Genomic DNA, 12,441 nt, shown 5'->3' with positions numbered 1-12,441 from the left:
ACACACACACACGCTTAGATGATTTCTATTTACAGTATATTAGGATAAATGTGCGCGACTGTAAAGACGAAACGGAAGTGGCGAGGAGGCTCCACTTCCGCTTTATAGTTTACTCATGACAGCTCTTCTGTTGCTCCAGACTGCCATGAAAGCATTTGGAAATTGCGAGAGGCAACAGTCTGGTAACGCGAGACTAGCCCAGCGCAGACATGGAGGGAACTGACCCTGACCCATATTCCTCCTTGCGCTCCCACTAGCCGGGCCCCACACGAAAAGACAAAAGAAAAAATATTATATAGGCCACTTTTACGTTAATTATTTTTCTATTGCCTATTAAAATTTGCTTAAAGGGACATTTTACGGAAGAAACTGCGTGTGACCTAGGTGTGAGGGTCGCATAGTGGCCCGAAATCTAGATGTGAGTATAGTAGTAATAGTCTAGTATAATAGTCTAGTACTATAATACAGTATACAGCCACACACATACCCTAGTATGGCCATTATTTGGTGTGTGGGGTAATAAAACAAGGATGCTAATAAAAACCCACACCTGTGTGAAGTGAGCGGTGCACCTGTAGCCTACCGTGTGGGGGTCCCCGGGGGGGTCCCCGCAACATCCAGACCCCCCCAGGAACACCCCCTTGGGGGCGGCCCTGTTCCGGCGAGGCGCCCCGCGTCCGAAACGATCGAGAAATGACAGTTACCGTGTTGCAGCTTTCCGTGCTCGGACATACAGACACAGAGACATACTGTACATACGGACATACGGATGGACGGACATAGCTCCGTAATGGAGCGGAGGCACCGCTCAAAAATAAGGATTAGAAGCTGCTATAAGATATGTTCCGACTTTCCACATTTCATGGTGCATACTTCCGATTACAATTTAATGTAAATGTGAGCAAACATGTCAGCCCTGTCCAATTTGTCTCCTGAGGGTTAGTTAAAATGGGGCGTGGAGTTAATTAAGCACCTGTTGTTCCCACCATTATCTGGCTGTCAGAGGTGTAAAAACATTTGGTGAAGATAACCTGTTTGATCCAGGTATGCCAGAGAGCAAGCACACCTGTTGTCACTCAGATTAAAAGTATAGGCTACTGTAGTCCTACCCACTTTTTATTATAGCCTATGTTGCATACTTGCATCTAATCTTCCTTATGGGTATTATGGCTTATCCAGTGGCAATATGAGTCACCCCTGAATTCAATTTCCAGCCCAGCTCTGATCTCATACTCCACCAGATTGCGGCAGTATTATATTAGTTCACACGTTCCCTCCTCCTAGGAACTCACTACTGGCACCATCTGGCGGAGTCAGGTTACTGATCTCAGCCCTTGCTTTTGTTTTATTTGGAACTTTCAATGACACTAATTACAAACAAAATACATGGCCAACTTAAACCAGAGTAATATTGTAAGAGAGTGGCGACACTATAGCGTTGACTCCCATTGTAACAATGGCATGCGGAAGTTCTCATTCTATCTCAATGGGATAGTCCCAGCCGAGCAATGTTGGAACTATAGCCCATAGGCACCCGCTTTGCGGCGAGATCAAAGCGTGTCGCTACTCTAAAATCTGAATCCCCCCCACCGCTGTGAGAGCACAGCAGTTGCTGCACTCCAAAGTTTCTCATCTGTGAAACAACTTTGACAGGTGTCATGCAATAATGTCAATTTGGGGATTCCAATAATCTACAAATAAAGAAAAAGAAGAATTGCACACAAGCATCATCAGTCATTGGATATAGGCGATATTATGCAGGAGTGAAAGCTTCGGTGTGTAAGGTAAGGGCTCAGCTCAATTATTTGGTTTGATTGATTGATTGAAGAATTTATTAACAGTTTGCAGAATTACAGTACATTTCAAGCACAAACTCAATACAAAGGCTGTTAACTGTGAGTGGACGACCCAATTAAGCATTACACTTGTTTCCAATAGGGTCCACCATGTTCAAATCATCAAAACATTTAGAGACGTACAAATAGACACTTCTATAGACAGAACAGGAATTCATCATAAAGGAGGTAAAAAGGGAAAAGAAACATATACAGTGAGGGGGAAAAAAAGGGGTGGGCGGTGGGGGGGATTCACGTTCAGCTCCGTTAATTTGTTTTTTTTCCTTGGAGGAGCTGCGTTGGGTCCCCAAGTTGGCTCAGTGGCCATACCTTGAGTTGGCTGTGTGGCCGCGACCGTCTCTTGTGTTGTCCTTGCGTTCGTGTTTGAGGGATTCCGATTTTACAGGGGCCAGTTTCGAATTGCAGCCGTCCGTAGGTGCCCTTTGAGAGCGGTTTTGAAAGAGTCAAGGGATTCGCATGTCTTAATGACAGTTGGTAGGGCGTTCCACATTTTGGTGGCATAGGAGCGAAAAGAATTTAGTCCCTTGTTTGTGCCGAATCTGGGTTGTACATGGTTCGTTGTACTCCCTCTGGTGTTGTGGGTGTGGACTTCGTTAACATTAAGGAAGTATCTAGACAGGTACATGGGTATCTTGGTGGTGTATCGAATCTTGTGGACCAGACCCATTGCAAGATGCTGTACTCTGTCGTCGACCCTAAGCCATTCCAGCCTGTCGAAGTGGGCAGGGGTGAGGTGGGTTCGGGGGGCTAGGTCAAGTAGGAGCCTGACCAGTTTGTTTTGGGAAGTCTGGAGCCTGGTTTTAAGGGCCTTTGAGGTGCTGTGGTACCAGGAGGTGCATGCATAGTCAAAGAAACCCTGTACAAGGGCTCCTGTTAAGGTCTTCAAGGTGTTTTTGTTGACCAGTGAGGAGATCCTGTAAAGGAATCTTGTTCTATGGTTGACCTTTTTGATTACGTTGGTGGCCATTTTATCACCGGAAAGATTAGCCTCCAGGATGGAACCTAGGTAGGTAATTTCATCTTTACGTGTGATAACATTGTCACCCACTTTAACCAAGAAGCCATTTGCCTTGCTGAGATTACTATTAGAGCCAAAGAGAATGGATTCAGTTTTTCCCAGGTGTAAAGATAGTTTGTTATCAGCGAGCCAGGTGCAGATTCTACCGAGTTCAGAGCTGAGGGCATTTTCAACCTGGTTGATTGTTTGTATGCTTATTATAAATGCCAATGCTGCGAACCGACGTGACGTGTTGCAGTTTGCACTGGTCTGGTGCAGTTAACAGTTATGATGTTATGCTGTTGCTATAGTATTATTTGCTCATGGTGTAATTAAGAACGTTGTTTGATGTGTCGTACATAGCCTATTTATGTTCCCCACTATAATTGTATTGGCTGCAACTGTGGTTGACCTGTTATGATCATCTGAGACATATCTATGGTTATGATGCCCAGGGAAGGTGGCGGTCGGACAACAGTTATCCCATTAAGATGTAATGTTGTTGATGCATATCTTCCATGACGACGAGAATAAGGCTGGGATTTGTAGTTTATTAAGGAGACCGTCTGTAGCCCAACTTTCAGACAGCGAGCCACTGAGATGAAATGTGGGAGAGCGACACCACCCTCTCCTGGTGAGACCCGGGACATCATGTTTGGCAAGCCACTAAGATTGTATTGATATAACATTGAATATTTAAAAAGGGAAATTAAGCGGTCATATAGTGTGTGATTTTTGTGTACGTGGGCCCTGGCCCCTGATCCAGAAACGGTTGAGAACCACTGGAGTAAGAACCCCCCAGTATATTTCTTAACACAGTCCCTGTAGGCCAGTGTTGTTTTGGGCAGCACATTTTGATTTTAGTTTTAGTCAAAGTAGTCCGGCAGTCGAGGTGGACGGGTGGGACATTTGGTATATAGTCTTTTTTTATTGGCCTAAAATATTGTCTATATAATATACATATATTCATGAATCCACTTCTGACCGGCTGTTGGTAGGCTATTGGGCAATTTATTATAGGGGTTTCTTGTGACCCTACCATTAACATCCTATGGCAGGCAAAAATGTCAAAAATGTCAAAACTGTCAAACTTTCCTTTTGCTTTAAGTAGCATGTAACATGTCAAACTAGGGGGTTTTCATGATTCTGAATCCATTCCAATCATTAGTTTTGCACAAAATACACTTCTTGGGCTAAACACAGCCATAGCCACTTGACCAAAATGTGCTGACCTCATCACATTTGTGCTGACCTCATCACTTTTGTCATGACGTCTATGGCCATCTCTAGCCCAAGGAGTGTTTTTTGTGCAAAACTAATGCTTGGAATGGATTCAGAATCATGAAAACCACCTAGTTTGACATGTCACATGCTACTTAAAGCATAACAAAAGTTTGACAATTTTGCCTGCCATAGGATGTTAATGGAAAAAGAAATTGCCCAATAGTGACAGCCGGTCAGCAAGTGGATTCATGAATGTATGTATATAGACAATATTTTAGGCCAATAAAAAAGACTATATACCAAATGTCCCACTTTAAACAAAAGAAGCCTGTCGGCTGCCGGACTATAGTCTCTTTAATAGTTTTCATTTTTTTTAGTCCGATTTTAGTCTCCTGGAATGTGTTAGTCTAGTTTTAGTCGACTAAATATCATAAGATTTTAGTCTACTAAATCTACAGCTGATTTAGTCGAACAAAATGTATTTTGGCGGGCCTTGATGACTGTTTTTTTCACTTGCTGAAAATAGCCGATCTACAAGCCCACAACGTATCGCAACGCAACGCGTTGTGAGCTTGTAGATCGGCTATTTTCAGCATGCAACCAAGTGTAAAATGACTTATAGTGGATCTCTTGTCCACTAGTCCCTTCCTAACATTTTAGTCTAGTTTTTATTTGTTGACGAAATTGTCATAGTTTAGTCATCATAGCTTAGTTTTCATTTAGTTTCCATTCAGTTTTCCTCAGTGAAAAAAGGTAGTCGACGAACACTTTTCGTCTTAGTTTTAGTCGACGAAATCAACACTGCTGTAGGCCTATATCTTTGTTTACGCCTGTAGGCCTCCACGTAGCCTCGGAAACCCAGCCACTATGAGACGAGTAGCAGTGTAATTGTACACTTGTGTGTGACATACCCACAAACTCAGGGCCTATACAGAATCTGGGAATACATTCACATACATTCACATACCTCGACAGTGGGTGCAGGGCCAACTAGAAAAAGTGCCCCTCAGGGCACATGTCTCCACCAGGGCAGGTCAGGTTGTGGCCTCCTGGTGGCGCTATAATAAGCCAACGTGAAAAGGGTGCCATTTCTTCTTATGCCTTGGATGGCAATTGGATGATTTGAGGCATTTTTGTTCCAAACATGTGTTTTCCACCTGTTGGTGGCGCTATAACAGGCCAATGTGAAAAGGGTGGGATATATTCCTCAGCCTAGTAGGAACGTCTAGATCTTTGTCAGGTCAGTATACGTATACTGACCCGACGAAGATCTATCAAGATCGAAACAATGTTGTTTGTTCAATAAAGTAATTCTTTACCAAAAGAATGGTGTGCGGGCCCTACCTCCTTCCAATACATTCACATACACCATTTTTATTTGACTGACTGTTCAGTATCTCTGTTCATTCTGTACACCTGAGCTCAGTGTACATGTATTAATGAGTGTATTGTGCATTTCATTTGAGCTGGTGACAAGTGACAAGCCTTTAAAACCTTTTTTAATACACTGGTTTTACTTTTCTTAGATACCGTATTTTGTAGTGGTGTGATGTTTTTTTTATGTTTTTATGCAAATGGTTATTGTAGCACTTAGATTTACCCAAATATATTATAAATATAATCCATTATTATTATGGATGCATGTGTGGGGGCGTGCACATGAGTATTTACGCTTTAACTACTAGAACCCTATACTTACTAGGTTGACCGGAGTCCCTCAGAGCTCTATACTAGTGGCTGTTATTTTTTTTTAACAAAAATATCTTTGCAGAAAATAGCCAGTCTACAAGCTGCCGATCTAAAAGCTTACGGCGTGTTGCTGTGCGACGCATTGTGAGCTTGTAGATCGGGCTATTTTCCTGCAAAGGTTTTCCATATAAAATATGGACGCTGTAACTTCTCAGCAGTAAATCAAAGCCCTCACCTTCTCCACCCCTCGTAACTCATCTGCAGTCCAACTGTTTTATTGCTTGGTTGACTGGAGTGTATGTTGGACTGCATATTGTTTCCTCTCCACTGTCATCATGCGTTGTTGGTTTGCTGTCATGGTGACTTGTTTCCACATTGTGAATTGAAAGCTAATCTCTCTCTGACCTCTCCACCATCAAAATATTAGGATTTGAAATGAATTAATCCTGAGATGTATGGTGGTATTTCCCTGGGGAAACACATTTCCCCTCTCGCTGTATATTTATATTGATACTTTTACTTACTTAAGTAAAACAAAGGGAGTACGAACTTCTTCCATCACTGGTAGACCCTGAACCCCAGCAGAGCCAGTGCACAGTAATAGTTGTCATCCACTGACACCAGAAATGCCCACCTGTTGCTTGTCTCTCTCTGTTCCCCTGTGGCAGTATTTCCCAGACAGTGCATTTTTAGGGGTTATTACTGTAGAGATGTCCCGATACTGTATCGGTATCGGAAAAGTATCGGATCGGCCCTTATTTGTCATATCGGGTCATATCGGTATCGGCGAATATGCCAGTCTAACCACCGATCCGACACAGGGGTAAGGGGTTGACACTATGGCAAGTAAATAATATGTTTGGGCATGTGGAGTTTGCTTTGGAGTTGCCCAAACTGCAAGTGCACATTTGAGTGAGGAGTCTGCTATAAACACGAGATATATAGCTATAAACACAACACGAGATCACAACACTGGTATCGGTATTCGGTATCGGCTAACACAGAAATTGTGGGATCGGATCAGAAACGAAAAAAGTGTATCAGGACATCCCTAGTTATTAGTAAATATAACATCTTTTATGTTTCCGACATTCTTTTCTTTAAAAAAATAATCAACACTAGTTTTATTTTAGTTCATTTTTAAATACCATACTGTTCAGTCCATTTTCACTTGTTTTTCTTTTATCTATTAATTTATTAATTAAGCAGAAAACAATATCAAACATACCAATAAAACATTAACTTGTATAATACAATATGCCAATTCTGTCATAATGAGAGTATCATTTGCACATGCGTATGTGTGTGAGTCAAGATATAGTCAGTGTCAAGATAATAGTCATTGAGTGTTTTGCTTATGTGTCCACAATTAAGACAGGCTATAGTTTACTCCAGTATATGTGTGTGGCGTCCGTGCGTGTGTGCATGTTCACACACAGGTGAGAGATACGCTTGTGAACATTACATACACAAATACACAATTACACATACAGTATGTGTTCGACACAGTGTGTAAGATTGAGTGTGAATGTGTCTGCATGTTTATTCATTCACACGCATACAAGAGGTGTGTGCTCATCTGCCTTTCTTTGTGTGGGTACAAATGTAATTACCTTTATACATTTCCTTCTGTAGTAACTCCCTGTAGTGAATAATAATACTTTAGCTGCAGTTCTTCAGTTGGCCAGAAGGTGTCACTGTGGTACTACAGTGAAAGACCAACAGAGGAAGGAAATATAGCAGGAGAGGACCCTGACACTTGTCTTAAGACTTCAAACATTGAATTCTCAGTAATCTGGTATTTTCCTTCCATCTAGAGACGGTAGAGGTCCTCTTGTGCTTCAAACCCTGGTGTATTTATGTGATGTCATAGACCTCTCCTACTTGTTTCCTCCCAGAATGCAGTCGTGACTGCAGAGGAAACAGTTAGAAAGCTCACTAGAGCTCTCTGCTCACGTGTGGCATAGAGCGACTTCTTGTGTACTGTGCTGTCTGTTGTCATTAGGGTGTGGGTGTGTGTGTGTGTGTGTGTGTGTGTGTGTGTGTGTGTGTGTGTGTGTGCGTGTGCGCGTGCACGTGCGTGCACGTGCGTGCACGTGCGTGCGTGCATTTGTGCGACAGATAGAGCCTGATGGGAAGAATGTACTGAAAAGAAAGGAAGTGATGATTTTCGTGTGACTGTTCGGTAACAGGCAATCAAAAATAGAAAATAGGTTTTCTTTTCACATTCTGTTTAGAGAGAGAGAGAGAGAGAGAGAGAGAGAGAGAGAGAGAGAGAGAGAGATGATCTGCTGAAACCATGAGACAAAGGATAATAATACAATAATAATAATAATACAACTTTATTTGTATAGCACCTTTCATGACATGAAATGCAGCTCAAAGTGCTTTACAGAGCAATGGAGAAAAAAAAGAAAAGCAAGGCATAAAACATTAAAATAATAGCAGTAATGCAATACAGTGAGGACATGAATAACAAATAATTTAAAAGATCAATTCAAAGCAAGAGTGTATAGAAGTAGGTCTTGAGCTGTGCTTTAAAAGTGTCTACAGAGGATAGCTACGTGGATGGAGAGAGATGCATGGAGATGGAGAGAAAGATCCAATGGAGAGGTGGAGAGATGGCTGAAATTATGCCCCGGTTGTGATCGGATATTTTTGGTGCACGACACTTGTCTTGTGATGGTGCAAAAATCATGCTTTTATGAGACAGCATCTTTTGCCTCTATGGTACATACTACAGCTTATTTGCAGTTTACTGGTGCATATACAGGTATAAAATAAATTATTGGAGTTCCTCCCTGTCCCCAGTTAAAAAAAACCCTTGGGTTTAGTTTTTGGCCAGAGGGCCCAGCCTTCATCCAATCAGGATGAGAAGGGCCTTCCTCCAATCATGATCGAGTGGGGGCGGGCCTTGGTGCACGGGGTGCAGTACTTAGTTTAGACAGTTTTTGGTTAGACCAGTCATTAGTCCTACAACTACAACCTATCTCAAACCCTCACCCTAAACCTAACCTCCCACGGGGCAGCACACCTAAACTTAACCTTAACCCATGTCTAACCAATAGTCTAAACTAAGTATGCACCCCGGTGCACGTGCTGTTGGCCTGTTGCACGTCCCCTCCCACTGTAGAGCGTGTGCATGTGCACATCTTGTTACCGGGGCAGACCGGTCATTTCCCCCCCAATGTAGTTGTTATTGCCAATTGTTCCTTCTTCACACACATTTGTGTAAATGATAAATGGTGCATTTATATAGCGCCTTTATCCAAGGCGCTTTACATAGATTGTGCATTACATTCACCCATTCTCACACACACATTCATACACCGATTGCGGCGGAAGCCATGCAAGGTACCAACCAGCACATCGGGAGCAATTTGGGGTTCAGTGTCTTGCCCAAGGACACTTCGACATGTAGACAGGAGGAGCCGGGATTCGAACCACCGACCCATGGATCATTGGACGACCTGCTCTACCTCTTGAGCCACAGTGTGTTGTCACTGCTGCTGTATCCTACAGACTCACCTGCCCTTGAGGAGCCCCCACTGGGAGGACGTAGAGGCTTGGTCCCTACTCTTCCCGCCCAACACTCTCTGCGGACAAGTGCCGCCCAGCCAGCATGTATGAACAACCACCCTCCCGGCTTTCCTCCCCCAAACACGGCCCAATCGTGTTCGTATAGACGCTCGATAAAGCCAGACGCACTGCGGAGGTTGGAGGCTAGGGGCTCCATCTTGCGCCACCCTTATCCCTTATCCCTAAACTTATTTACTATTTTGAAAATCATTTTAAAATAGTCCAACTAGCCGATCTACATCTACATGTCGTGAGCTTGTAGATCAGCTATTTGAACTATTTTAAAAGTTTTTTTTTTTTAAATAGTAAAAAATGGCAAATAAGTTTAGGCATAAGGGTTAAGGGGTGGCGCAAGTTATAGCCCTAGGTATTAAGACGAATCTTACAAGATCTGCCGTCATATGGCACCTGTCTAGACCATTTAGCTTGAGCTTGTAGATCGGCCTGTGGAGATTTCGTGTAGATGGAAAAAATCTGAGTGTAGTACTCGTGAGTTACTCATGTCCATTGCACTGATACTATAGTATCCATCTATAGATGGTTTACATGGTTAAGTAAACACAGCTTGCATTTTTAATAACATACAAGACATGCTCCCCGGGCGCTGTTTTAATAGCGCCCACTGCTCCTAATAGTTAGATTCCGGCTCAATGCAAGCAAGCCCAAGGAGATGGTGGTGGACTAGAACTAAAATCCTTGCTTCTGGGATCTGTACCGTTAATCCTACCCCATATGCTGTGTGTGTGTGTGTCGAGTGAGTTCGTGGCATGTGGGCTTGTGTCTGTCCAGGGAGTGAGGGTTTGTGCGTGTGTGTGTGTGTGTGTGTGTGTGTGTGTGTGTGTGTGTGTGTGTGTGTGTGTGTGTGTTGTGAGGGAGCGTGTGCATGCATTAATGTGTTTTTTGTGTATTGTGTATCATTGTATGCCTTTGTACGTGAGGACCATTTCTATATGTGCACATGCCTGTTTTATCTGCATGCGTTCTTCTCCTGCCTCTATTTGTGCATGCATGATGTTGCATGTTCTGTGTGCCTGCCTGTGTGTGTGCCTGTGTGCACGCGTGTGCGTGTGTCTACTAAGTGCTGACTCCACTGCTCATTACAAAAGCAGCGGGGGTTCCCAGTGGACCTCCAGCAGGGCAGGGGGAGAAGACAGAGACCGTGACCCAGACATGAAGCCCAGACGCTGGGATAGAAAAGACAGCTCCACCTGGGCCCCCCTGGGACTCCTGTCGTCTCTTAGCAAGCAGCCGCATCAGAACGCAGGCTGTGCTGCAGTCTCGGTCTGTGCAGTCTGCTACCAGAAAGGCCTTTTGTTTTTAATGTAGCACCTCATGTAGCTATAGCGCCGAAACCTCTCTGTACCGAATAATTGTTTGTTTTTCCCATGTGTGCATAGTTGGTTTAATTTGGGATAAGTGTGTGTATGCGTGTTTACTCCTTGTGGGGACATTTGGTCCTCCAACTACTAGTACAGAGTTTGAGAAATATGTACTTCGATCCATTGTCTTGGTCCTCAGAAGAGAAATGGTTGTTTTATGGTTAAAGAAATGTGGGGAGTTTAGGCTTACAATTGAAAAAATATTCAGATTAGTGTTAGGATTAAGCATTTAGAGGTTAGGTTTAGAGTATTTCCCTAATTTATACTTACTTGCGTGGCAGATGGCCCACAGCGAAAAGAAGTCTATCCTAAAGCGTGTCACAGTCCGCATTTTTCAGCTATTTATTGGCAATTTTCAGCTATTTTCAATGCTGTCCTTAACTTTTGATGTCCTCAAAAGTATTGTAATTAAAGTGTGTGTGTGCGTGTGCGTGTCGTCACCGTGTGCGTGCGTGCGTGCATGTACACCCAGGAGGTCTAGATGCCTCCCTGCTGTAGTCCAAACAGCCCCGAATTAAGCAGACGACATCTGCTCTTGACCAGAGCGGAGGCAGAGTGTGCCACGGGCGGTCTTCCTTGGGCTTTGATGCCCAAGTAATGCAAGGTTATCAACAGGAGGCACTTCGCTGCCAGGGCTCATGGGTCAACATGTCAGAGCAAGACCTTAAGATGAGGAAAGGCAGCATGGCCATTATATTCTTCTCTGCGGCTGTAGTCTGTTGTCCTATAATGACTCTGTCCACATAATGTGCACTGACTCTGTGAATGCTGGACCCTGAAGCCTGCCCTGCATACGTGAAGTGGTGCAGGGATAGTGAGGAGATATACTGTAGGAGTCAGGAGAATGAGGCTGACCGCTCATACTGCCACAGACACCGTGAGCTCCCAGACAACAAATTGGAGTCAAGCGCTGGAGGGCTCATCCGAGGGCGACCTACATGAAAGTATTCATATAAATCTGCACTATTGAATTTTTTTTTAAGGAGCAAGCGGATTGGGGCATATGCTTTTCTTTTTATCTGTATTTCCTGAGGGTAATCATTGTCAAAATACACCCTTTTGCTGTTCAATAGGACGATTTTTTTCTTCCATGTTGCATTACGTACCAGCTCTTTGGTCTTGTCCTCCATGATGATGATTGAACGGGGGGTGGCGGTCGGCGGTGGTTTGGGGACGAGGGATCTGTGGCAGCGCTGTATGCCCAGGTCAATGTCCAGTGCTAATTCAGTCTTTATGAAGTTATTAATGAACCCCATCATGTCGTTCTCCTCGCTGTTTTTCTGCGACATTGTATAAACGCAGGTTCTGTCGTCAAGACCTTGTTTCTAAGTCCAAAACCTTCTCTTGTAACCTCTCGTGTTCTTGTAGTAGTGAAGTCATTATTTCGTTGGCGTCTGAGCTCCACTCCTCGACGCTCGCCACCCGCCGCTCTGCTTGTTCCACAGTGTCCACGCGGTGCTTTGTATGTCGGTGACAAGCCTCGTCAATTTGTTGTTGAAGTCTTCTTTGAAACCTGAGATATCTTTGCGCATTTGTTCGGAAAGAGTCTCTTTAAAGCCCTCCAACTCCATCCTAACTTCGGTCCTCATGGCTTTTATATCGGCGTGTATCGCATTCATATACTTGCTTGTAGGCTTGTTGCCGTCGTAACTCTTCTCTGTTGTTTGTTTGTTTTTCTTTTCCGATCTGGTGGTTTTTTTTATCACTTTTAGCTTTT

The 12,441-nt window shown here is 43.7% G+C and overlaps 1 protein-coding gene across 1 annotated transcript in view; it reads right to left on the bottom strand.

The window, feature by feature from the left end:
• Window positions 1–12,013, bottom strand: part of gpr37b (G protein-coupled receptor 37b) — a gene marked incomplete at both ends in the record, with an annotated part of 55,447 nt that extends 43,434 nt beyond the window's left edge. The window contains 2 exons of the mRNA XM_079494159.1: window positions 10,447–10,529; window positions 11,831–12,013. Of these exons, the coding sequence (XP_079350285.1) occupies window positions 10,447–10,529; window positions 11,831–12,013 (266 nt within the window). The remainder of the gene's footprint in view (window positions 1–10,446; window positions 10,530–11,830) is intronic.
• Window positions 12,014–12,441: the final 428 nt, after the last annotated feature.

The sequence above is a fragment of the Electrona antarctica genome, assembly GCF_951216825.1.
Source record: "Electrona antarctica genome assembly, chromosome: 23".
NCBI lineage: Eukaryota > Metazoa > Chordata > Actinopteri > Myctophiformes > Myctophidae > Electrona > Electrona antarctica.
This window is presented reverse-complemented; position numbering and strand designations above follow the sequence as displayed.